The sequence below is a fragment of the Hyperoodon ampullatus genome (assembly GCF_949752795.1).
Source record: "Hyperoodon ampullatus genome assembly, chromosome: 19".
Lineage (NCBI taxonomy): Eukaryota > Metazoa > Chordata > Mammalia > Artiodactyla > Ziphiidae > Hyperoodon > Hyperoodon ampullatus.
Window position 1 is genome coordinate 39,699,645 of NC_136932.1, and position 26,274 is coordinate 39,725,918.

Genomic DNA, 26,274 nt, shown 5'->3' on the forward strand with positions numbered 1-26,274 from the left:
TACTATAAACAACTGTAGGCCAAGAAAGTAGATAACCTAAATGAAATGGACAAATTCCTAAAAAGACACACACTACCAAACCTGACTGAAGAATAAATACAAAATCTGGGACTTCCCTGGTGGTCCAGTGGTTAAGAATCTCCCTTCCAGGGACTTCCCTGGTGGCGCAGTGATTAAGAATCTGCCTGCCAATGCAGGGGACACGGGTTCGAGCCCTGGTCTGGGAAGATCCCACATGCCGCGGAGCAACTAAGCTGCAACTGAAAAGAAAGCTCAACTAAGCTGCAACTAAAAAGAAAGCCCATACGCAGCAATGAAGACCCAATGCAGCCGAAAATTAATTAATTAATTAATTTAAAAAAAAAAGAAAAGAATAGGGACATGTAAAAGTATGAGATTAGATCACTCCCTAACACCATACACAAAAATAAGCTCAAAATGGATTAAAGACCTAAATGTAAGGCCAGACACTATCAAACTCTTAGAGGAAAACATAGGCAGAACACTCTATGACATAAATCACAGCAAGATCCTTTTTGACCCACCTCCTAGAGAAATGGAAATAAAGACAAAAATAAACACATGGGACCTAATGAAACTTAAAAGCTTTTGCACAGCAAAGGAAACCATAAACAAGACCAAAAGACAACCCTCAGAATGGGAGAAAATATTTGCAAATGAAGCAACTGACAAAGGATTAATCTCCAAAATTTATAAGCAGCTCATGCAGCTCAATAACAAAGAAACAAACAACCCAATCCAAAAATGGGCAGAAGACCTAAATAGACATTTCTCCACAGAAGGTATACAGACTGCCAACAAACACATGAAAGGATGCTCAACATCTTTACTCATTAGAGAAATGCAAATCAAAACTATAATGAGATATCATCTCACACCAGTCAGAATGGCCATCATCAAAAAATCTAGAAACAATAAATGCTGGAGAGGGTGTGGAAAAAAGGGAACACTCTTGCACTGCTGGTGGGAATGTGAATTGGTACAGCCACTATGGAGAACGGTATGGAGGTTCCTTAAAAAACTACAAATAGAACTACCATATGACCCAGCAATCCCACTATTGGGCATATACCCTGAGAAAACCTTAATTCAAAAAGAGACATGTACCAAAATGTTCATAGCAGCCCTATTTACAATAGCCCGGAGATGGAAACAACCTAAGTGTCCATCATCGGATGAATGGGTAAAGAAGATGTGGCACATATATACAATGGAATATTACTCAGCCATAAAAAGAAATGAAATTGAGCTATTTGTAATGAGGTGGATGGACCTAGAGTCTGTCATACAGAGTGAAGTAAGTCAGAAAGAGAAAGACAAATACTGTATGCTGACACATATATATGGAATTTAAGAAAAAAAATGTCATGAAGAACATAGGGGTAAGACAGGAATAAAGACACAGACCTACTAGAGAATGGACTTGAGGATATGGGGAGGGGGAAGGGTAAGCTGTGACAAAGCGAAAGAGAGGCATGGACATATATACACTACCAAACGTAAGGTAGATAGCTAGTGGGAAGCAGCCACATAGCACAGGGAGATCAGCTCGGTGCTTTGTGACCGCCTGGAGGGGTGGGATAGGGAGGGTGGGAGGGAGACGCAAAAGGGAGGGGATATGGGAACATATGTATATGTATAACTGATTAAATTTGTTATAAAGCAAAAAAAAAATAAAAAAATAAAAAATAAAATAAAATAAAAAAAAGAAAAGAAAGTGAGAAGACAGTCCATGGAATGGGAGAAAATATTTGCAAATTGTATGTCTGATAAAGGTGTAGTATGTAGAATATAAAAAGAACTCTTACAATTAGGATTATGGGATTAACAGATGCAAACTACTATACATAAAATAGATAAGCAACAATGATTTACTGTATAGCACAGGGAGCTATACTCAATATCTTGTAATAGCCTATAATGGAAATACATATATATATATATAACTTAATCACTTTGCTATACACCTGAAACTAACACAATATTGTAAATCAACTATACTTCAATTTTAAAAAAAGTTTGATGTTGGGAGTTCCCTAGTGACGGAGTGGTTAGGATTCTGGGCTTTCACTACAGGGGCCCGGGGTTTAGTCCCTGGTGGGGGAACTAGGATCCCACAAGCCGCGCGGTACGGAAAAGAAAAAAAAAGAAAAGAAAAAGTTTGATGCTTTGCTCGTGAAGGGAAAAAAAACCCCTCATAACTCAACAATAAAAAGATAACCCAATTTTAAAACAGGCAAAGGACTTAAATAGGTATTTTTCAAAAGAAGATATACAAATGGTCAATCAGCGCATGAAAATATGTTCAATGTCACTCATCACAGGGAAAAGCAAAAACAACAACAACAACAACTCCACAAGATATCACTTCACACCCACTAGGATGGGTAAAATTAAAAATGCACCACAACAATTAGAAAGTGGAGAAATCGGAATCCTCATTCATGGCTGGTGAGAATGTAAAACGAGGCAGCTGCTGTGGAAAAGCTGTCAGTTTCTTAAAATGTTAAACAAAAAGTTACTAAATGACCCAACAATTTCACTCCTAGTATATACGCCTAAGTATAAACCTAAGAGAAATGAAAACATAGTGCGGTCATTCTAAATCGGAGACGCTCAAGTCTATCCTGAAGTCTCTTTGAATCGCAACTCCGATCGGATATATCAGTCCCGCGTATACCGATAGGAAAGTAGTTTTTCCAGACGGTTTGGATCTGTTTGTTGTTTGTTTTTTTTTGTTTGTTTCTTTGTTTGCCACCCACGCTGCCATCAAGCTCTCACGGTCGCAAAGAACGTTCACTACACATTTCTTTTCCTTTCTGCCGTCAACCATGGCGCAGCTTCGCCCCCCAGAAGGCCTCAGAGCACGACTAAAGAGAGTGACGGAGCGCTTTACGACAGTTGCTTTGTGGCCGTACCGGAGGAGGAAGATGGCGGCCACCTTAGTAGCTGCTCGGGGAGCGCGGCCAGCACCAGCTTGGGGGCCTGAGGCCATTACCCCCGACTGGGAAAACCGGGAAGTCTCAACAGGGGTGAGGAAGCACTCGGGGTTCACGAGATATGCACAAGGATTGAAGAGATGGAAAGATAAGGCTGGAGTGGGTTGGGAGAACTGGAGGGGTGGGGGAGAGAGGTGGTCTGTGTGATGCGCTCAGGCAGGGGAGGAGGTATCCTAAGGACGCAGGAGTGGTGTGGGAGGAGGTGGAAGGTAGGCTGAAGCGTGGAATTCTGGAATCTTGCAGGACTAAAGTTTAAGGTCAGGGTGGGCCTTTGGGAACTTGAAGATTGGATTTCTGGTATTCTGCGGGGTATTGAGAACCCCATGAGATTTGACGATGTGTTGGTGGCGCACGACTTCTCTCATACTCTAGGGACTGGATAGACGGATCATTAAGGTTTGTGTATGCTGGAGAATGTGGAGAGGCCCAGACTCACCCCTTTTTCCTCTTTCTCCAGACCACTATCATGGCCGTGCAATTTGAAGGGGGCGTGGTTCTAGGAGCCGACTCCAGAACAACCACTGGGTGAGCTCAGGACAGATATGTGAAAGGTCTTCTTCCCATCTTTCCCTTCCTTCCTTCCTTGCCTGCCAGCCCATCCTTACCCTCCATAGACTACTGTGGGAAGGGAGGTTTCGCCCCTCCCGGGAGATAAGGATTTGTTCCAGCTTCTACTGCTTCGTAGTTCTCTTCACCTTTTGGTGAACTTCTTGCAAAAGTTCTTCAGCCTGCTTCAGTTTAGATGAGAACTAACAGGAAATACTGGAATTCCTGTTGAGGGAGTGGATGGTAAAAGATGAAAGTAGGAGACCGGTGGGGTCCTTCCCTCACTATTCTGCTATCCTGCAGGTCGTACATTGCCAATCGAGTGACTGACAAGCTGACCCCTATTCACGACCGTATTTTTTGCTGCCGCTCAGGCTCAGCAGCTGATACCCAGGCAGTAGCTGACGCAGTCACTTATCAGCTTGGTTTCCACAGGTACTTGTGGGCAGCGGGGGAGCAAGTATCTGAAAGGAGTTGGGACCTGAGGAGCAGAATAGTCTGACTTCCAGGTCCTGACACTGCCTTCCCTATGACTCCCTTCACCCTCTAGCATCGAGCTGAATGAGCCTCCGCTGGTACACACAGCAGCCAGCCTCTTTAAGGAGATGTGTTACCGATACCGAGAAGACCTGATGGCAGGAATCATCATTGCGGGCTGGGACCCCCAAGAAGGGGGGCAGGTCAGATACCACCACCCCGAGAACATTGGAACCATGCCTTTCATTCTCTCCCCACCGCAGGCATTTTCTAGTTCTCTTTCCAGTCTCTACATCACACTTACTATTAACTTTTCGCCTACCAGTTCTGCAGTGGACAGGCGAACATACGTGTGTTGTGGGGAGGGTACAAATGGTGACATTCTTCTCCTCCCTCCGTCTGGCAGGTGTATTCGGTACCCATGGGGGGTATGATGGTAAGACAGTCCTTTGCCATCGGGGGCTCCGGGAGTTCCTATATCTATGGCTATGTTGATGCTACCTACCGGGAGGGCATGACCAAGGAGGAATGTCTGCAATTCACTGCTAATGGTGAGAACTGCGGCTTCTGGGTCTGTGAGCATAAATCCCCATACTCAAGCCAGGTCAGCATTCCTCTTTCCTTGCCATGATCCCAGCATCTGACTCCAATCCCAACTTTCTTCTTTTCTCCACAGCTCTCGCTTTGGCCATGGAGCGGGATGGCTCCAGTGGAGGGGTGATCCGCCTGGCAGCCATTGCAGAATCAGGGGTAGAGCGGCAGGTACTTTTGGGAGACCAGATTCCCAAATTCACCATTGCCACTTTACCACCTCCCTGAATCCTAGGATTCTAAGATAGCACAAGAGACACCCCATACTGATGACAAAATTCAATAAATAGTTTGTCAGTGAGAATCTGTGTGCTTTGGGGTTCTTTTCTTAACCTCAAGCCTGAACTTCTCTGGCCCATTTCTGTTTGTATAAACCACTGCCCTGAGGGAGCTGGAGAGGACGCTTCTCCAGGCCATCATGCCCCACACTTTCGTTACCGTATCCAGGTCTTTGTGACAGTAGTGTGGTTGGTGTAGGGGCTCCCAGCAAATGACCCACTCCCCTCCCTGTTTAAGCCTAAGGGGGAACTCAGAATTCTGAGAGAGACTGGAGTCACCTCCCCTCAGCCTGCCTCCTGCAAGGCTACTGGCCCTAAAGTCAGAAGGACTCCACATGTCCGACCCAGGCTCACAGTCCCCTCTCTTCACAGTCACCTCTGTCACCTCATCTTGTCAGAAGCAGCAGTGTGACTTCTTTGGCTTTTGGGAGGAAGTTGGACCTTGGTGCACATGGAGTTTCAGTTTGACCTTGAGTGGGAGAGGGCGGCCACTGGGAGTGCTGTGGGTCGGCTCCAGAAGCCACCATTCCCATGCGGAGGTGATGGGAAGTTACCTTTCAGCCCCACGGATGAGAACTGAGAGCCGGCTCTGGCCCCTGCAAGATGGTCCCCACTCCAGCCAAGTGCTCATCGACAGTGACCAACAGTCTTGCCCTAATCTACATTTCTCCAGTCTATGGATAAGGGAACTGTGGAAGCCACATTTGAAAACCTGGTTCTAGAATACAATCCTCCCCTGGAGGATTTCGGGGGGTACAGAGGAGGCTTCCTAAGGAGGTGGTGAGGTCCTGAATTAAGTGAAGAAGGATCTCTCACCCCAGATGTGTATCTCAAAAGAACCAATGCAGAACTTTTGATTTTCTGCAAAACCTGTTCTCCCGGTCCTCCCTGTCTCAAGGCATCTTGATTCCTCTTTCCCTTGTACTCCGCAATCCTGAGAACTCTACATCCCTCAACAGAAAGGCCTTTCCTGGCCACTTGAATTTTAAGAAACACCACCCTCCTCCACCCTGCTCTCACATTACCTGTTTAATTTTCTTCGTAGCAGTACTTAACCGCCAGCTCCTATTACCATGCTTATTTATTTATTGTCTGCCTCCCCTACCAGAAAGCAAATTCAGTGAGAAGAGAGAATTCCTTGTGCTTGATTCACTGATATATTTTCAATGCCTGGCAGGGAGTGGACATTTGATAGTCATTGAACGAATACGTGCCCTAGCCCCATCTGCTGTCCTGCCTACCCCGCACCCGCTCCAAACTGCTCTCACCACACTCAACTCTGAAGCTTGATTTCAGCAAACCTACTTCCTGCTAGGCACACCTGGGCGCCGCATGAGGTCAGCTGCCTCCTGTTCCCCACTCCTGCGTCCTCACTCCCACCCCATGCTGCACTTCCCACCTCAGCCCCATAACAGCCCTGGTGTCGTGGTCCCCATCTCCTCTCCAAAACATATGCACATACACACAGCACTTGGCAATTCTCAGTGTATTTAATAAGAAGGTCATGAGGGGTCTGTGGGAGCCGGACACTGGGATGACTGAGAAGGCGGGGGAAGGAAGGTTGCCAAGGCCTCCTGGAAGTTCAGCCCCTGGTTGTCCCCTTCAAATGGTGGAGTCGTTGGCCGATGCTATGTCATGCAGCTGGTGGCGGAAGGAGAGACGGGCTTTCCTGCTGAAGTAGGCGCCAGACCCAAGGGACGGTATCCCTCCCTCAGCCACGATGGAGGCTACAGCTGGGCTGGGATCTGGATCTGGGGGGGCAGCTGGATCCAGGCCTAAAAGGGAGATTGGAGGGGGAAGAAGGGAGTTGTGTGTCAGGCGGAGGAAAGAGGCCAGGGAACCTAGGGGGTGAGTATCACTAGCAGCAGCAGGGAGAGGAGAGGGGACGTTGGCAGCAGGGCTGGCTTCCCTGGCCCGTGACCTATGCACTGGACACGGGGCCACACTCAGAAGGACCCCCATGCTTGGTGTAATGCTCTGCTGTCACGGTCTTGAAATTCTTCATATTTTTTTTAATAAGGGGGTCCCACTTCTCCATTTCGCACTGGGCCCTGCGAAGTGTTTAGCCAATCCTTTGACGAAGTGATAAATCCACCTCCCGCCCAGGGGGGCAGATTATCCTTTTCCCTTCCCTGATTTGAGCACTTACCTTTCTCCCCAGTGCAGTTTGTCTGTCTGCCTGGCAGCCCACCTTTTCCTCTGTCTCCCCCGTACCTGCTCCTCTTTCAGTCCCCCGCTGTCTCCGGCACCCACACCATGGGAAACACCATGCCCCCTTCAGATCCATCTCAATAATGGACGAGACCGGGATGCTGACAATGGCCAGGAGCGCCCTAGGAGGGGTGTGGTTTCCAAGCCCCTCCACTGTGGGCAAAGCTACCACTTAGCCTCAGACCGCCTGGTGATTACAGGCGCCAGGAGATGGAAGGGGGAGGAGAGGGAGGAGGGAAGGGGTGGGGGATCCCCCACTCAAACACCTATCCTTTTGTGCCCCCTTAATTTTGGGGTTGTCTCTGATCCCCATGGAGAAGCAGGAGAAGACTAGGAGGGGAGGCATGGTAGAGACAGACACACAAGTGCCGGCACAGACAGATGCAGTGAAAATTCATTGCGGCAATGCCAGACAACAAGGGTGCCAGGCTGGACCCTGCTGGGGTTTCATTTGTATTTTATTTTATTTTTTGTTAATATTTATTTATTTATTTATTTATTTATTTGGCTGTGCCGGGTCTTAGTTGCGGCACGTGGGATCTTCGTTGCCACGTGCGGGATCTTTTAGTTGTGGCCTGTGGGTTCTAGTTCTCTGACCAGGGATTGAACCCGGGCCCCCTGCATTGAGAGCTCAGAGTCTTAGCCACTGGACCACCAGGGAAGCCCCTCATCTATATTTTAGAATGAGATTCACTTGTATTTAGAATGCCCAAGATGTAAAAAATTTAAAGAATAGTTTATTTTTTTAGAACAAGAAACTTTACTAGTTAGGGAAATGTTATGTTCTCAAATGGTCCAGTAGCTCTCAACCCCTTTTATGAAAATAGTTGTAATTGATTAATTATGCTGTGCCAAGTAGATTCTAGGGACTTTTACATGTTATCTCACTTGATCGTGTCAATGACTTTTTTTTTTTTTTTTTTTTGTGGCCACGCTGTGCAGCATGTGGGATATTAGTTCCCGGACCAGGGACTGGATCCATGCCCCCTGCATTGGGAGTCTGAACCACTGGACCACCAGGGAAGTCCCTTTTTTTTTTTTAACGTCAATGATCTTTTAAAGTAAGTGTTATTATTATGCTGATCTCAGAGATGAGGAATCAGAGGCACTGAGAGATTAGGTAGCTTGCCCAAGGTCACACAGGCAGTTATCAGAAGAGCAGTACTTTCCCTCACCCTCTTCAGTCTGACCCCAGAGTCCACTCTGTTAACTGCCACACTGAGCTTTCCAAGCATGTTCCTGGCAGCTATTGCCCTCAGCCAGGTTTAGGGCAGCCAGAGCCCAGGCTGGGAGCCTCAGGTCCACAGTATGCTAACCAAGGACTCTAAATGCCCTCCAAGAGCTATATTATCATTCCCTAAGGGTATCATGATGTGGGAAAGGTTGGAAAGCACTGCTGACTATGCTGCCTGACTGAAATCTGTTATTTTATTTTATTTCTTTTTAAATTTAATTTTTATTTTATATTGGAAAATCTGTTTTTTAAATTAACTTTATGGAAGTAAAAATTTACATACAATTTAATGCACACATCTTAGTGTACAGTTCTATGAGTTTTGACAAGCGCATACACCCATGTAATCACCGCCCGAATCAAGATATAGGACATCTCCATCACCAAGTTCCCTGTGTGGCCTTTACTGTCCCTCTTTTTCCCCACTCCCTGCCGTAGGCAACTACTGATCCAATTTCCATCACTATAGATTGGTTTTTCTGTTCCAGAACTTTATATTAATGGAGTCATATAGTACTACTCTTTTGTGTATGCTTCTTTCAGCATAATGGTTTTGAAATTCACCCGTGTTGTATGTATTAACAGTTTGTATTTTTTTGTAAAAACAACTTTATCGAGAAATAATTCATGCACCATATAATTCACCCTTTAAAGTCTACAATTCAGTGGTTTTTGACTATATTCACAGAGGTGTGCAACCATCACAACTAATGTTATAACCTTCTCATCACTCTCAAAAGAAACCCTGTACCCATTAGCAGTCACTCCCCTGTCCTTCTCCCCAGCTACTGTCCCAGCTATGGTCTCTTTGGATTTACTTATTCTGGACATTTCATAGAAATGGAATCATATAATATGTGGTCCTTTGTGTCTGGCTTCTTTCACTTAGCATAATGTTTCAAGGTCCATCCCTGTTGTAGCATGTATCAGTACATCATTCCTTTTTATGGCTGAATAATATTCCATGGTAGGGATACACCACATTTTGTTTATCCATTCATTACTTGATGGACATTTTGGTTTGTGTCTACTTTTTCGTTATTTGAATAATACTACTGTGGACATTCATGTACAAGTTTTTGTGAAGGTATACATTTTCAATTCTTTTTGGCATATACTTAGGAGTGGAATTGCTGGGCCACATGGTAACTCTATGCTTAACACTTTGAAACTGTTTCCAAGGTGGCTGTACCATTTTACACTTTATTCATTTTTATTGCTGAGTAATAGTCTACAGGCCACAAATTAATCAAAATAAAAAACCTCTGCTTTTCAAAAGGCACCATTATTTTATTTATTTATTTATTTTGGCCATGCTGAGTGGCTGGGCCCCAGCAGTGAAAGAGCCAAGTCCTACTGGACCAACAGGGAATTCCAAAAAGGCACCATTATTTTAAAAAGACAAGCCACATTCTGGGTGAAAATATTTGCAATACATATATCTGATGAAGGATTTGTATCCAAAATATATAAAGAAATCTTACAAATCACTAATAAGACAAATAACATGGTTTTTAAAAAAATTAGTGAAAGAATTGAACACTTAAAAAGAGATATAAAAATGGTCAATAAGCACATGAAACATGGTCAACATCATTAGTCATCAGAGAAATGCAAATAAAACTATGATGATGTACTATTTTACAGTTATTAGCATGGCTAACACTAAAAAGATAGACAATATCAAACGTTGGCCATGCTGCAGAACAAATGGAATTATCATACATAGATTTTGGAAATGTAAAACACAACAACCATTTTGGAAAACAGTTTGGCAGTTCCTTTTACCCCCTATCTTAAGATATTTCACTTATTTAAAAAGTGCTTTTTGGAGTTGGAGGAATCAGGCTCCCTGACTTCAAACTATACCACAAAGCTACAGTAATCAAGACAGTATAGTACTGGCACAAAAACAGAAATATAGACCAATGATACAGGATAGAGTGCCCAGAGATAAACCCACACACATATGGGCACCTAATTTACGACAAAGGAGGCAAGGACATACAATGGGCAAAAGACAGCCTCTTCAATAAGTGGTTCTGGGAAAACTGGACAGCTACATGTAAAATAATGAAATTAGAACACTACCTAACACCATACACAAAAATAAACTGCAAATGGATTAAAGACTTAAATGTAAGACCAGACACTATAAAACTCTTAGAGGAAAACATAGGAAAGACCCTCTCTGACATAAACCACAGCAAGATCTTTTTTGACCCACCTCCTAGAGTAACGGAAATAAAACCAAAAATAAACAAATGGGACTTAATTCAACTTCAAAGCTTTTGCACAGAAAAGGAGGCCATAAACAAGACAAAAAGACGACCCTCAGAATGGGAGAAAATATTTTCAAATGAAACAACAGACAAAGGATTAATCTCCAAAATATACAAACAGCTCATGTGGCTCAATATCAAAAAAACAAATAATCCAGTTAAAAAATGGGCGGAAGACCTAAATAGACATTTCACAAAAGAAGACATACAGATGGCCAAGAGGCACATGAAAAGATGCTCAACATCACAAATTATTAGAGAAATGTAAATCAAAACTACAATGAGGGATCACCTCACACCAGTCAGAATGGTCATTATCAAAAAATCTAGAAACAATAAATGCTGCAAAGGGTGTGGTGAAAAGCGAACCTTCCTGCACTGTTGGTGGGAATGTAAATTGATACAACCACTATGGAAAACAGTATGGAGGTTCATTAAAAAACTAAAAATAGAACTACCATATGACCCAGCAATCCCACTACTGGGCATATACCCTGAGAAAACCATAATTCAAAAAGAGACATGTACCGCAATGTTCATTGCAGCACTATTTACAATAGCCAGGGCACGGAACCAACCTAAATGTCCACTGACAGATGAATGGATAAAGAAGATGTGGCACATATATACAATGGAATATTACTCAGCCAAAAAAGGAACGAAATTGAGTTATTTGTAGTGAGGTGGATGGACCTAGCGTCTGTCATACAGAGTGAAGTAAGTCAGAAAGAGAAAAACAAATACCATATGCTAAGGCATATATATGGAATCTTAAAAAAAAATGGCACTGATGAACCTAGTTGCAGGGCAGGAATAAAGAGGTAGACATAGAGAATGGACTTGAGGACTTGGGGTGGGAGGGTGAAGCTGGGGCGAAGTGAGAGTAGAATCGACATATATACACTACCGAATGTAAAAAAGTTGGCTGGTGGGAAGCAGCAGAGCACAGGGAGATCGGCTCAGTGCTTTGCCATGACCCAGAGGGGTGGGATAGGGAAGATGGGAGGGAGGCTCAAGAGGGAGGGGATATGGGGACACGTGTACGCATGTGGCTGATTCACTTTGTTGTGCAACAGAAACAGTATTGTGAAGCAATTATACTCCAATGAAGATCTATTTTTTAAAAAGTGTTTTTTAATGACCATTTAAAAATAGCCTTTATTTGTCACTTTCTTCACCCTGCCTCTATATAAATGTGTGCAATTAGAGATCAAACAAGTTTGGCTAGTTTCTTAAAAAGTTAAAATGATGGAGCAACTCCACTCCTAGCTATTTACCCAAGAGAAACGAAAACATATTTCTACACAAAGACTTACCCAGGAATGTTTATAGGAGCTTTATTCGCAGCAGGCAAAAACTAGAAACAACCCAAATGTCCATGAAGAAATATCCATCAACCCACTCTTCCATCTAGAAGAGATAAAGAAATCTACTTTAAAAAAAATGAAATATTTTGTCTATTAGAACCTGAAATTTTTCCTGTTTCCCCTTAGACTGTTAGTTCCAGAAGAGCAAGTCCCGTGATAGTCTTATTCACTACTGTATGCTCAGAGTCTGGCGCGGAGCAAGTACGCAGTAAATAGTGAATGAATGAAAGAATGCAAGCTTGCGTACGTTAATGAATTTGTGGCCACCAGCCCTCGGGCCTTTCGTCATTCCTTCCATCTACAAACGCTGGCTAGGCCGGCCCAACGTGGTTCTCAGCCGGCCCGGGAAGGGGACACAGCCAGGTCCCTGCCGCGGAGGCGCGTCCCGCCAGGGGCCCTGGCGGGATCGGTGGCCGGAGAGGCCCCGGGGGGGCCGGCGCCCGAGCGGAGGAGGGTGCGCAGGGCCAAGCGCCCACAGGGAGGAGCGGGCCTGCACGGACCGACGGCGCAGGACAGACTGACAGCCCGGCAGACGGCGCCGCACCGATGCACGGGGAGGGTAGCGCCGTCCCGCAGAGCCGAGGGCGGCCCCAGCGCCCAGGCCGCACGCAGGACTGCAAGGGCAGGCCGAGGGCGGCGAGGGCGGGACAGGACCGACGAGAATCCCGAGGAGGCGAGGCCGGGGGCCGTCCCGCCCCCAAGGGCAGGCCCTGAGCGCCCGCCCCGCCCTGGCCCTCTGGGGTGTGGGCTCCCGCTCTGACTCTGCTGCACTGCCGCTGGCTCGGGCTGCCCGGGTGAGGGGGAGCCGCGGAGATGCCGGGCCGAGGAAATCGGCCGGGGACGGAAATGAGCTTGGGCTGCGGGTCCTCCTGACTCAGCCTCATGCTCAGATTTCGGGGTTTCCCTCCCGGGCGGGGAATGCGTAACTTCCTCATTCCCGCCTGGACCCCTTCTTCCAGCTGGCTTGGCCTGGCTGGAGCCCCGGTGGCTCGGGACCCCTGGCAACCCCCGGGGCCCCTCCCCTGGCTTCTTCTCTGCCCCACTTTGGGGCCATCCGGGCCTGGCCGGGTGTTCCTCGGCACCCTGGTTACGGGACGGGAGGTGGGACTCAGGCATTCTGGATGCGGGAAGGATCGAGATAAGGGATGGAGATTAGAGGCGGGTTGGCAGGGCGTTACAGGCCGATGCGCCATAATCAGAGAGAGTGGGGGCCAGCGGGAGCCAGGTGGGGGGGAGCGGGGGACCTGTGGGATATGGAAGACCGTGGGGTGCGATGGGGGGCAGGGTTCTGCAAAGCAGGTAACCTTCCTGAAGCCTCCCCATATTCCTAGGATGGCGGCGATCTCCGAGAGCCTCTTCCCCTCTGGGGGTGACCTGGACTCCAGCCAGTTACAGATGGAGCCCGATGAGGTGGACACTCTGAAGGAGGGAGAGGACCCAGGTACACAGGGAGGACGCCCTCAGGGAGAGGAGGGGGGGTGCTGAGACCTCCTGGAGTCCACATTCTTCCACTTTCTCTCCTGTCAGCTGACCGGATGCACCCCTTTCTGGCCATCTACGACCTCCAGCCTCTGAAAATTCACCCCTTGGTGTTTGCCCCTGGGGTTCCCGTCATAGCCCAGGTGGTGGGCACTGAAAGATACACCAGTGGATCCAAGGTGGCTGGACTGGCACCAGGGAGGGGGCTAAGGGGAGTGCTGGCCAGAGCGGGGGCTGCCACCCAACCAGGGAACATCCATTCAGTCAGTTCCTCACTCCCCCAGGTGGGCACCTGCACTCTGTATTCTGTCCGCTTGACTCACGGTGACTTTACCTGGACAACCAAGAAGAAGTTCCGTCATTTCCAGGAATTGCATCGGGACCTCCTGAGACACAAAGTCTTGATGAGTCTGCTCCCTCTGGCTCGGTGAGGGGGACAAGGACAAGACTGCCTCCTGTGAAGGGCAGGTGCCCCCTCACCGCGGAGCAGCATGGGATGTCACTGCCCCAGCCCCCATTGCTGCTTTCTGTCTGTCTCATCCCCAGACCACAGCCTTTCCTCCCCCAGCTGCTTTCCTCCCCCACCTCTGGCCACTGGGCATGCTCCTCTGACCCCGGTTACCAGGAAACCTTCCCTGCTCAGCTCTCCCTGTCCATGGTTCTGGGCCAGTATCTCAGCAGGGCTGGATGCCCAAAGTACCCTTGGCAGCCTCCCACCTTTTTCTGTCTCCATCCTCAGGGTAGGGGGCATTCCTTCTGCCAGCCTCGAGGTCCCCTCGCCTCTTCCAAGACCCCACCTCCAGTGCTTCAGGAATCCAGGCACCCAGCCTCCCATCCTCCTATTGACCTTCCCCCATCCCTTCCACAGCTTTGCCGTTGCCTATTCTCCAGACCAAGAGGCAAACAACAGAGAGATGCCCTCTCTACCCCGAGCAGGTCCTGAGGGCTCCGCCAGACATGCATCCAGCAAACAGGTGGGACCGGACACCAGGTCCTCTGGGAAGGTGTTTGGGTGCAAATGGTTCTGGTCCCATCTGTCTCTCTCTCTTTCCCATCCCTACTTCAGAAATACCTGGAGAATTACCTCAACCGCCTCCTGACCATGTCTTTCTACCGCAACTACCATGCCATGGTAAGGTCAAGAGGCTGGTGCCAGGTCTCTTGAGATGGAGCAGGGGGCAGAGGACCAGGGTCGATAGAGTCTGAGGGGCTGAAAATAAGTTTCTCCTCTGAGCCTTTTTCTTCCTCTGCAGACAGAGTTTCTGGAAGTCAGTCAGCTGTCCTTTATCCCAGACCTTGGATCCAAAGGACTGTGAGTGTCTGACACCCCTCACCCGCCATCTGCCAACATCTGGATCTCTCCCTGGCTGAGAATAGGGAAAGAGCAGTGCACAGTGGGCTGGAGGTCTGGATCCCTCATCCAGCCTCATCCAACATCTCTTCCTGGTTTTCCCCACAGGGAGGGGGTGATCCGGAAGCGCTCAAGTGGCCACCGTGTTCCTGGCCTCACCTGCTGTGGCCGAGACCAAGTGTGTTATCGCTGGTCCAAGCGGTGAGGCCTGAGCAGAGCCACTGGGCAGTGGGTGGGGGTGAGGAAGGAGATCCCAGGGGCATGGAGGCATGGTCAGAGCCCTTCCACTCCAGGTGGCTGGTGGTGAAGGACTCCTTCCTGCTGTACATGTGCCTCGAGACCGGCACCATCACATTTGTTCAGCTCTTCGACCCTGGCTTCGAGGTACAGGTGGGGAAAAGGAGCACAGAGGCACGGTACGGGGTCCGGATCGACACCTCCCACAGGTAAGCCTCCCTGGTGTGGACAGACACCTGGTGAGTGAAGAGCCAGCCTGGGGCCCTAAGAGGAGTTAAGTGGAAGAGACCATGGAAGAAAGGAAGGCGTTCCCACCTCCCTAGAGCCGGCCATGATTTGGAACCAGAGAACTGTTCTAGTCAGATGCTTGGGGCTGCTCTTAGAGGCTGGGCCCAGAGAAAGAGAGTTGAGTATAAGCCTGGGGGAAGGACTTTTGGTGCAAAAGATAGGGCACTCCATTCATTCATTTATTCATTCAACAAATTTAAGGGACTCCCCTGGCGGTCCAGTGGTTAAGATGCCATGCTTCCACTGCAAGGGGCACAGGTTTGATCCCTGGTCATGGAACTAAGACCCCACATGCAGTGCAGCATGGCCAAAAAAAAAACAAAAAACAAAAAACAAACTTAAGTGGCTGGCACAATACTAGGTGCCAAGGACCCAACTGTGAATACGGCAGATACGCTCCCTGTCCCTGTGAAGTCAAGTAGGGACTAAGGGAAGAGGTAGGAAAGAAGTGATAGCTAAAGGGGAGGTTTCTGGGCCAGGCCAGAGGTGTGGAGGGTGAGGATTGTGGTCCACCCATTGTTCCCGTTCAGGTCCTTGATTCTCAAGTGCAGCAGCTATCGGCAGGCACAGTGGTGGGCCCAGGAGATCACTGAGCTGGCCCAGGGCCCGGGCAGAGACTTTGTACAGCTGCACCGGCACGAAAGCTACGCTCCACCTCGGCCTGGGACCCTGGCCCGGTGGTGAGACACTGACATCCTTTCTGAAATTGTCAGTGGCCTTTTCGACCTCCTTGATGTTCTCTGAGTCCTTGATCCTCTTTATCTCCTCTGACCCCTTCTGACCTCAGTAACCTCCCCCTTTGACTTGTCAAATCTCCCTGACCCCCTGACCTCTTTAATCATGCTGATCCCTCTGATTCCCCTTTGATCTTTCTGAACCCCAAACTGGGTAATCTCTGACCCCGACCTCTCCGACCTCCTGTGACCTTTTTAACCTCTTTTCACCACACTGACCCTCTCTGTTCTCAGTGATCTCAAATGTCTCTGATTTATTTGTCCATTTAATAAACATTTTCTGAGCACCCACTATGTGCCAGGTCCAGTGGCAGGGATAAGACTCAGTAGGTGATTCAGTCACGAAACAATGGGAGTTTGCCACGCCGGTGGTAGATACAGGGTACCAAGCACAGAGGAGGGGCATCTGCCCCAGCGTAGGATGTCAGGACTGGCTTCTAGAAGGCAGTAACCCTGAGGTTAACCTTAGCAAGATAAAGAAAATGGAGAAGGGCAGTCCATGCAGAGAAGCTAGAAATAGCCCAGTGTGTTTGGGAACCACAAAGACTGACTATTGTTGCAGCGTGAGGAGCAGTGGTCAGTAAAGAGTCTGGGGGTCGCAGGGTCTGATCAGTGCCTCTCCCGCTAAGCTGAGGGGGTTAACCTTTATCATAGGCAGAGAGGAGTCATGGAAAGAATTTTTCTTGGAGGTGGTATTGAGATTTTTTTTATTGGAGTATAATTGCTTTACAATGTTGTGTTAGTTTCTGCTGTACAACAAAGTGAGTCAGCTATATGTATACATATAACCCCATATCCCCTCCCTCTTGAGCCTCCCTCCCACCCTCCCTACAGGGAGATCAGCTCGATGCTTTGTGACGACCTAGAGGGGTGGGATAGAGATTTATTTATTTATTTATTTTAAAAATTTATTTATTTTATTTTTATTTATTTTTGGCTGTGTTGGGTCTTTGTTGCTGCGCTAGCACTTTCTCTAGTTGCAGCAAGCGGGGGCTACTCTTCTTTGTGGTGCGCGGGCTTCTCATTGCGGTGGCTTCTCTTGTTGCGGAGCACGGACTCTAGGCGCACAGGCTTCAGTAGTTGTGGCACACGGGCTCAGTAGTTGTGGCTCGCGGGCTCTAGAGCGCAAGGTCTGTAGTTGTGGCGCACGGGCTTAGTTGCTCTGCGGCACGTGGGATCTTCCCGGACCAGGGCTCGAACCCGTGTGCCCTGAATAGGCAGGCGGACTCCCAACCACTGCGCCACCAGCGGAGCCCTATTTTTTAACATAAGAACTGATCATAGCTAATACTTATGTAGCGCTTAGTGTGTGCCAGAAACCATTCTGAGTGTTTTATGTTTATGAACTTACAACAGCCCCGTGAAGCAGGTACAGTTGTTATATCCACTTTACAAGTGAGAAAACTGAGGCAAGGAGAAGTTAAGTAACTTGTCAAGGTCACACACCTTGTAAACAGTGGAACCAGGATTCAAATCCAGGTAGTTTGGGTCAAGACCCTGCTCTTCACCATCAAACAGGACTGTTAGTTATTCAAAGTCTAACAATACGGAAACATATTAAGTAAAAAAAATTAAAGTTCACTGCACAAGCCTTTACCCCCGGCCCTTAGTTCTTCTCTACACCCCCACCCCCAAATCCCATTTTTCTCCCCAGAAGCATGCCTGGTGATAGTTTGACATTTATCCTCCCAGATCTTTTCCTGCATATTTTCATGTGCTTAGCATATATGTTACTTTTTGTTTTAATGTAAATTAGATCATGCACTCTCTTCTTTGTTTTATTTTTTTCACTTAACACGTGTTAGAGATTAGGCATTTACATTATTTCCCACTTTCAGTCTTATAAACGATACTGCAATGAACATAATCTGGTTAAGCACTTAATAGGATGTCTTCCTAGATATAGAATTACAAAGTGCATTTAATGGTATCGGGGGTATGTGGATTTAATATTCTGATAGATACTACCAAACTGTCCTCTAAAAAAGCTATAAAACCAATGTATATTCTCACAAACTATGAGAATACTCACTTCCCCATATGCTAATATTGAATGTAACCTGCAATTTTAATTTTTGCCAATCTAGTGAATTTAAAAAGTGTTATTCATTTTAATATCAATTTCCTTGTTTAGTGATGAAGTTGAACATCTTTTCATCTATGATTAGCCATTTTCCCCCTGTGAACTATCAGTTCTCTTTTTTTTTTTTTTTTTTTGGCCGTGCCGTGTGGCTTGTGGGACCCTGTTCCCCAACCAGGGGCCAAACCCGTGCCCTCCGCAGTGAAAGCACAGAGTCCTAACTGCTGGACGGCCAGGGGATTACCATATCAGTTCTTATTCTTTGTTCAGTTGGCCTATATGTCTTTTTGTTATTGATATGTTGGAACTCTTTATATGTGATGTATTAATCTTCCCAATCTTTAGTCACTTTCTTTGGTTTGTTGTGTCTTTTGTAGTTTGTAATTTTATTTAGCTCGTACTGGCAAATTTATCCCACTTTGATATATCTGCTTCTGTCTGACCTCTCTGATCACTCTTGGTCTTTGACCCTGCTGTCACCTCTGACCCATGACTGTCCTCCGGTCTTCGCTCTCCAGAGCTTTCTGGCTTCTGACTCCCCTGACCTCCTTGGCTTGGCCTCCCCCCAGGTTTGTGAATGGGGCAGGTTACTTTGCTGCTGCAGCTGATGCCATCCTGCGAGCTCAAGAAGAGATTTTCATCACAGACTGGTGGTAAGTGGGGAAAAAGCCTGAGCAAGAAGCGGTAGGAGAGGGCCTGCAACAGATCAGCTTATGGGTCAGAAAAGGAGTGGAAGGGGAGGAGTGACTGTTGTCGGGAACTTAGCTTGCCCTTACCCGCTGCCCTGAATCCCAGGTTGAGTCCTGAGATTTACCTGAAGCGTCCGGCCCATTCAGATGACTGGAGACTGGACATTATGCTCAAGAAGAAGGCGGTGAGGAGAGTGGTTGGGCTGGAGGGGAGGTATGGTGGCGGGGTGGCCTGTGGGTGGAGATTGGTTAGAAGGGACTGTAGCATGGGGGAAGGCAGGGAATCTGAAACTTGAGGAGGAGGAAATATGCCCATCCTGGCTTAGTGTCTGGCAAACATTGCCGCCTCCCCTTCCCTGAGGAGAACTGACACCTCCCTGTTCTTGCCCTTCCTCTACCTGGTATAGACTTTCCTCCCAGTATCCATTACACTCTGTTGTGTTACTGCAGGGTGGACATGGCTGTCTCTCTCCCTGGGCTGATTAATATCACTGGTTCCAATACAAGGCATAGTGTCTGCTATGTTGGGAGCATCCATAGATGTTGATGGGTGGGAGGAAAGATATGTGGATGATGGAGAGTGGGTGGGTGAATGGATGGGTAGATGATGGAAAGGGAGATAGATAGAAGGATATGAGGTTGGGAAGGTGGGTCAGTAGGAGAGTGGGTAGGTAGATGGATGAATGATAGATGGTACATAAGGGGATGAGTAAATTTTGGGGAAAATGGGTGGATAGATAATGCTGGGTAGGCGGGTAGATGTGTGGATGGGTGAGCAGATAGAAGATATTCAATCTAGGTTTGCTGTAAGCATCAAAGCAGGGTGTAAGTGGCAGAGCTTTGAGGATCTCCACGCAGGGAGGAGGAATATACAGGAATCCTGAGCATGGGGAAGGGTTTGGGAGGGTGGGAAGGGGTCATTCCGAGGGAGGCATTAGGATCTGATTCCCTCACTGACCACCAGGAGGAGGGTGTCCGGGTGTCCATACTGCTGTTTAAGGAAGTGGAGTTGGCCTTGAACATCAACAGTGGCTATAGCAAGAAGGTTCTGATGCTACTGCATCCCAACATAAAGGTGACTCTCAGGACTCAGAGACCCCTTCCCTGCAGCCCTCCTCACCACACTTTCCCATCCCCTCAACCCTCCCTTTCCTTGAACATCTCATCCTTCCGTCTTTCCATTCTCTCCCCCAACGCCTCCTCTTTCTTCTCCCACCTAAGCTCACTCTCCTGAACTCCCCCACACCTGTTCTAGGTGATGCGCCACCCAGACCAGGTGACTCTGTGGGCCCATCATGAGAAGCTCCTGGTGGTGGACCAAGTAGTGGCCTTCTTGGGGGGGCTGGACCTCGCCTATGGCCGCTGGGATGACCTGCACTACAGACTGACTGACCTTGGGGACTCCTCTGAGTCAGCTGCCCCCCAGGTAACCCCCCAAGGCCTTCCTGAGCTCCCCCAAACTCAGCTAGCCTAAATCCACACCACTTCCCGGCTCCAGCCTTCCCCTCCAGTCATTCCAAGCCCACACTCAGGGTTCCTTGGCCTTTCTGGGACCCCAAGAACCTGCTTTGAATATACTATGACCCAGTCCCCTCCCCATGTCCGTTACCCACCCCTCCCCCCATTCCTCTAGGGATTTCAAATGCATCTGAAGGGGAGGACCGGGGAATCAAACTCTCTCTGCTTCATTCTTACTCTGTGTGTCTCTCTGTCTCCCAGTCTTCCAGTGCTCCTTTCTTCTCTTTGGCCTGGCTCTGTATGGCCCCATGACCTCTCCTTGCCCCTGGCTTGGGTGTGTTCCCCCTACAGCCTCCTACCTCATGCTCAGACCCTCCAGCTGCACCAGACCTCTCTCACAACCAACTCTTCTGGCTGGGCAAGGACTACAGCAATCTTAACACTAAGGACTGGGTCCAGCTGGATCGGCCTTTTGAGGGTAGGAGTCCCCTTCCTCCAAAGCCCGTGAGAGCTGGGAGCAGGGGCAGAAGGCAGGGCTGGGACTGAGGATGGGATGAACTGGGTCAAGGGTAATGCACCCTCCTCCTCCCTGCCCCAAGTGTCCGCAAGAGACCATCCCTGACCTCTCCCCTGACTCTCCTGGGACCCCCAGATTTCATTGACAGGGAGACCACACCCCGGATGCCATGGCGTGACGTCGGGGTGGTGGTCCATGGCTCACCCGCCAGGGACCTTGCCCGGCACTTCATCCAGCGCTGGAATTTCACCAAGGTGCTCAATCCCTCCTGTGAGGCTGGAGGGCAGGAGGGAGCTTGGGGCGGCTCATCACCTCCCTCTGACTCTGCCATCCCTCTTCCTCAGACCACCAAGGCCAAGTACAAGATACCCATGTACCCCTACCTGCTGCCCAAGTCCACCAGCACTGCAAACCAGCTCCCTTTCATGCTCCCGGGAGTGCAGTGCGCCACCGTGCAGGTGAGGCTCCGACTTCAGCCTGCCCTCGCCTCCCTCCCTTCAGCCCAATGCCCCGGCCCACTTTCCCTGACCTGAGAGCCCCCGCCAGACCCCTCCTCTCCCGGGCTCAGGGGCCACATCATATTCGCCGTCCCCCCCAGGTCTTGCGGTCAGTGGACCGCTGGTCAGCGGGGACCTTGGAGAACTCCATCCTCAATGCCTACCTGCACACCATCAGGGAGAGCCAGCACTTCCTCTACATTGAGGTCTGACTGGGGTGAGGGTGGGGCAGATAACGGAGGGGACATCCCAGGGGAGAGACTTAGGATGTCAGTGGCATCAGTCGTTGAGGACTGGCATAGCTGGGCCTGGAGAAATGCAGAAGCCTGGGGCCAGGGCCTGGAGCCTGGGGGTGGGGATGGCAGTGGGGAGCTGAGGGCAGGGGCTGGGGCCGGACTGCTGATGTCTGTCATTGGTCCCTGCCCCAGAATCAATTCTTCATTAGCTGCTCAGATGGGCGGACGGTGCTGAACAAGGTGGGCGATGAGATTGTGGACAGAATCCTGAAGGCCCACAAGTAAGATGGACCAGCCAGAGTGTGAGGATTGTGGGTGTGGTTTAAGCCCAACTGGATGGGTGGGGCTTGGGGGAGAGGTCACACCTCTGACTCCACCCCTCTCCAGACAGGGGCAGTGCTTCCGAGTCTACATGCTTTTGCCCCTGCTCCCTGGGTTCGAGGGCGACATCTCCACAGGTGGTGGTAACTCCATCCAGGCCATTCTGCACTTCACTTACAGGTGACCCCCGGCGCTCCCCTCAGCCAGACTCTGCCTCTCCATGGCCCCATCCTACCTATGCCTCCATCCTGACTCCGTCCTGATCCCTTCTTGCTGGACTTTTGAGGTCCACCTCTCTCCTGACATCCCCCATCTCCTCCCCAGTCTCCACCTCCCTCACCCATTCTCTTCCCTCAGGACTCTGTGTCGTGGGGAATATTCAATTCTACATCGCCTCAAAGCAGCCAGTGAGTGCTGGGAGCTGGGGGTTCAAGCCCTGGACCCCCGGGGAGGGGGCGATTGAGGGACTGGAGCCCCAGGGATGGAGGGAAGGAGGCTATCACTCCTGCATGCTTCTGGGGCTACTGCCTGAGCCCGCAGGTGGCCTGATACTGCAGAGAGAAGTATATAGACCAGGGCTTCTGAAGTGAGGAGGTAGATGGGACAGGGCTCTGTCTGCACATGGAGAGTACCTCTCACCTCACTCCCCTTCCCCCCATCTCTTACCCACAGTGGGGACAGCATGGCGGGACTATATTTCCATCTGTGGGCTTCGCACACATGGAGAGCTGGGTAGGCACCTGGTCTCAGAGCTCATCTACATCCACAGCAAGATGCTCATTGCAGATGACCGGACAGTCATCATTGGTCAGTGCTGGATCTCGGCCCCCAGCAACAAGAGGAGGGTGGGGAGAAGTGGAGCAGGGCCCAGCCAGGGGCAACGGGATGGAGGTGGGTGATGGAGACTGCAGCTGAGGCCCAACTGGGGATGGAGGCCAAAGAAGGCGTGTTGCCCCCAGGCCGGTTCTTGGGTAGAGGTGATGGGGTCTCCTGGGCTCAGGAGGACGCAGTGTGTCCTGCACCGCACCCCCCCACCCAGGCTCTGCAAACATCAATGACCGGAGTTTACTGGGGAAGCGGGACAGTGAGCTGGCTGTGCTGATCGAGGACACAGAGATGGAGGCATCCCTCATGAATGGTGTGGAATATCAGGCGGGCAGGTTTGCCTTGAGTTTGCGGAAACACTGCTTCAGGTAGGGCCGGGGTGGGGTGCTACAGCGTGGTGGGAGAGGCGGAAGGGGGGAGGGTCTGCCTTTTGAGCAAGTGTGAGGATTGCTTAGAGGTAGTACTGGATTTCCCAAGAGGCAGACTCATCCAGTTTAAGGTACCGGCAAAGCAGGGATACCAAAAAAATGAGAAACAAATATTTCAAAAGTAATTTGGTATATCTTTTAAAGCATTAAAATAGTCGCCAAAGTAGAGACAAACTAAAGCTCTGTTGGACTCGTTTACACTTATTTTACTGTTTAACATTGCTTCTATTTTGAAATACCTAGGTAGGCACATTATAATTTTCTGCTATTCAGGCTTTCAAAGGATCTTAATCTGGTCCTGCTGGGACCCCTTTCTCCTGCAGCGTGATTCTTGGGGCAGATGCCCGGCGGGACCTGGATCTCCGAGACCCTGTCTGTGATGACTTCTTCCAGTCGTGGCAAGACACAGCTGAGAGCAATGCCAATATCTATGAGCAGGTGGGCAAAGGGGGTGGGCAGGGGTGCTGGCAGGGGGAAGTTCACGGATAATCCTGTCTAGGGTGGGATAGAGAGGAGCCCCTGCACAGCCATCCTCATAAGAGGATAAGAGTCTGGGGACATCATGGGATTCAGTGGCTCAGGGTCAGTGTAGAGGGATATGGTGGGCATGGGGGCGTCTAGCCTAGTTGGGCTTGGACTCTTGGGCAGTCTCCCCAAGCCTTATTGGCTTCCATGCCCCCCGCCCACAGATCTTCCGCTGCCTGCCGTCCAACGCCACTCGCTCCCTGCGGGTACTCCGGGAGTATGTGGCCGTGGAGCCGCTGGCCACGGTCAGCCCTCCCTTGGCCCAGTCTGAACTCACCCAGGTCCAGGGCCACCTGGTCCACTTCCCCCTCAAGTTCCTGGAGGATGAGTCTTTGTTGCCCCCCCTGGGTAGCAAGGAGGGCGTGATACCCCTAGAAGTGTGGACATAGCTGTGGCTCCAGCCCGGGAGAGGTCACCAGCCGCTGGGCTCTAACTCATCTGGCTCCCTGCCCCCTCACCCCGAGGACCGAGGGCAGTGCCTCTGAGACCTGGGGGAGGCAGGCATCCCCGGAGGGGACTAGAGAAGTCACAGAGGACCCTTTCTTGAGAAGTAGCCAAAGAGGACACTCTCAAGCCCGGGCTGGGGAGACAGAAGAGGGTCCAGAGAAGTTCATCCTCCTCGCTGCCCAGTTCAAACCACTGCTACAAAGGAGAAGCAAAACTCCTGCCAGGATGCCTGGGGCCAGCCTCCTACTCCAGGAGGACCAGATTCTGCCCTGGGCCTTCCCATCTCTCCCTTAGTCTTCCTGCCCTTGAACCCCCTCCCTGCCCCAGGGCCTTTCCCAGTTCATTACAGCCAAGGTGGAGGGAAGGATGGAGCCACTCCCGGCTTCAGTGCCCATGGTGGTGAGGGGACGGGGGTGGGGGGATGCACACTAACCCCCTCCACCAGCTAATGACAGACACTAACTTTGTATCAGTTCAATACGCATTTCATAAATAAAAGCCTAGAAAAGGTCCTTGCCTCTTCCTTGGCTGAACTGAGTGCTTGTCTCAGCTGCCCCCGCAGGCCTACACACAGCACCACAGGCCCCTTCATCCTCTCTCCACACCACTGGTTTCTTCTTTCTGTGACTTCATCTCCGCTCCGCTTGTCTGTGGCTTCGGGAGCTCTGTCAGTAGGTGCTGGGAAGACTAGGTGTTCACACAGGGATGCCTGGGTAAAAGAAGGGTGGGGCCAAACCAGGACTCCTGGAGGACAGTGGAGCTGATGGTGCAGCTTCAGGTGAGGGAGGCGCCCAAAGAAGGGCCCAGAGGGGCTGCCTCTTGTTCCTCAAGTGACTGCAAGGGGAGAGGCTTAGCGAAACCCCTGGGAGTGGATAAGGGTATAGGCTTGAGGTCAGGAAGAACTGGGCCCAAATCCTGGACTTGTCACTTACTACCTTGGTGAGCTTCTCAAGTCACATCACTTCTCTGGGCCTCAGTGATCCCAACTGGGAAATGGGAATAATACTTAATAACTGGCTTGCTGTAAAGATTCAGTTATTGACTTAGATATTTATTGAGTACCTGCTCTTTGCCAGACACCATTCTAAACTCACAGCAGTGAGTACAACAAAGTCCCCACCCTCGTGGGACAGGCACGTATGTCCTGGAGCCTCAGTGTCCAGTACAGTAGCCACCAGCCACATTTGGCTATTTACATTTAAATTAATTACAATTAGAAATAGGTAAAGATTTAGTTCCTCACTCGCAGCAGCCATGTTTCAAGTGCTCAGGAGCCACTCGTGTCTAGTGGCTAGCATATTGGATGGTGCAGGTATAGACCATTTCCGTCATTGCACAGAGTTTTATTGGTTGGCACTGCTCCAGAGGGAAGAGAGAAAATAGATGGTGTAGTCTGCAAGAGAATGTAGTTCACACTGGACTGAGGAGGGTTACCTCCCACGGCAGGTGGAGAGAAAAGGATAAGATAACGGGTATACAGAGAGAGCTCTTTGAATGAATTGGTGACTTTTATTTCTTAAGCTGGGTGGTGGGATATGAACTTTATATATATTTTTCCATATCTTTTTGTATATGTGAAATATTTTGCAATTAGAAAAAAGTTTAGCACAGTCCTGGATCTTGCCCTTTGTTCCCCCAGCCTCACTCCCCAATCTCAGAATTGACCACAGGAGCAGGAAGAAACAGAGGGGAATAGAATGAGCAGTTTAGGAGGCCTTCCTGGAGGAGGGGTGTGCTTGTGGATGATGGCGTGGAGAGAGGGGATACTGTGGCCTTGCTCCCATCCTCTCCTTTGAGTCCAGCCCTCCGTTCCTCCGAAGAAGCCACTTCCACACAAGAAATTCCCCCTCCCATGTATAGCCAGTCCCCAGGTACTAATTGGCGTTCTGCTAATTAGCCTCATTGTCAGCACTAAGGGCCTCTTTCCCTAGGGGACCATTACCTCATTAACTGTGGAGTGGAGTGGAGGCAGCAGCTGCCCCAGGGCTGGGCCAGGGGTAGGTGGGCTTCTGCTTCATACTGTCTGCTGGTCTATCTGCTCCCCACTCATTGGTCCTGGAGTTTCTTGAATGGAGGCCTGCACAGTGTAGGGAAAAATAGCAGTGGGCCTGCAATCAGAAGAGTTGCCTCTAGACCCAGGGTGAAGAGAATGAATC

The 26,274-nt window shown here is 49.6% G+C and overlaps 3 protein-coding genes across 7 annotated transcripts; 2 read left to right on the top strand and 1 right to left on the bottom strand.

Moving 5' to 3' along the window:
- Positions 1–2,917: 2,917 nt before the first annotated feature.
- On the top strand, positions 2,918–4,923 carry PSMB6 (proteasome 20S subunit beta 6). Of its 2 annotated transcripts, none has more exons than XM_079725356.1 (6): positions 2,918–3,053; positions 3,478–3,545; positions 3,870–4,001; positions 4,117–4,246; positions 4,450–4,594; positions 4,720–4,923. In XM_079725356.1, exons 1-6 carry the CDS (start codon positions 2,952–2,954, stop codon positions 4,860–4,862), a joined length of 720 nt encoding a protein of 239 aa, XP_079581482.1. In that variant the 5' UTR covers positions 2,918–2,951; the 3' UTR covers positions 4,863–4,923. The 2 variants fall into 2 exon arrangements, with proteins under 2 accessions (XP_079581482.1, XP_079581483.1); XM_079725357.1 differs by having other exon boundaries at positions 4,700–4,889.
- A 1,460-nt stretch (positions 4,924–6,383) lies between these two features.
- Positions 6,384–12,606, bottom strand: LOC307068101 (uncharacterized protein C17orf114; the record flags this gene model as incomplete). Of its 2 annotated transcripts, XR_013811431.1 has the most annotated exons (3): positions 6,549–6,687; positions 11,956–12,049; positions 12,254–12,606. XR_013811431.1 is itself a non-coding variant. In XM_079725763.1 (2 exons), the coding sequence occupies 2 exons, from the start codon at positions 7,197–7,199 to the stop codon at positions 6,515–6,517; spliced, it is 246 nt and encodes an 81-aa protein (XP_079581889.1). In that variant the 3' UTR covers positions 6,384–6,514. The 2 variants fall into 2 exon arrangements, 1 of the variants encoding a protein (XP_079581889.1); XM_079725763.1 differs by lacking the exons at positions 11,956–12,049; positions 12,254–12,606 and adding an exon at positions 7,127–7,199 and having other exon boundaries at positions 6,384–6,687.
- A 717-nt stretch (positions 12,607–13,323) lies between these two features.
- On the top strand, positions 13,324–24,616 carry PLD2 (phospholipase D2; the record flags this gene model as incomplete). 3 transcript variants are annotated; one of them, XM_079725856.1, is made up of 24 exons in its annotated part: positions 13,324–13,447; positions 13,534–13,664; positions 13,770–13,912; positions 14,354–14,459; positions 14,552–14,617; positions 14,739–14,797; positions 14,945–15,037; positions 15,130–15,282; positions 15,892–16,041; positions 18,745–18,828; positions 18,971–19,049; positions 19,829–19,939; positions 20,120–20,290; positions 20,674–20,800; positions 20,975–21,093; positions 21,184–21,297; positions 21,438–21,542; positions 21,765–21,853; positions 21,960–22,073; positions 22,251–22,300; positions 22,566–22,700; positions 22,933–23,086; positions 23,470–23,584; positions 23,836–24,616. In XM_079725856.1, 24 exons carry the CDS (start codon positions 13,339–13,341, stop codon positions 24,058–24,060), a joined length of 2,802 nt encoding a protein of 933 aa, XP_079581982.1. In that variant the 3' UTR covers positions 24,061–24,616. The 3 variants fall into 3 exon arrangements, with proteins under 3 accessions (XP_079581982.1, XP_079581980.1, XP_079581981.1); XM_079725854.1 differs by having other exon boundaries at positions 13,339–13,447; positions 22,218–22,300; XM_079725855.1 differs by having other exon boundaries at positions 13,339–13,447; positions 22,933–23,053.
- Positions 24,617–26,274: the final 1,658 nt, after the last annotated feature.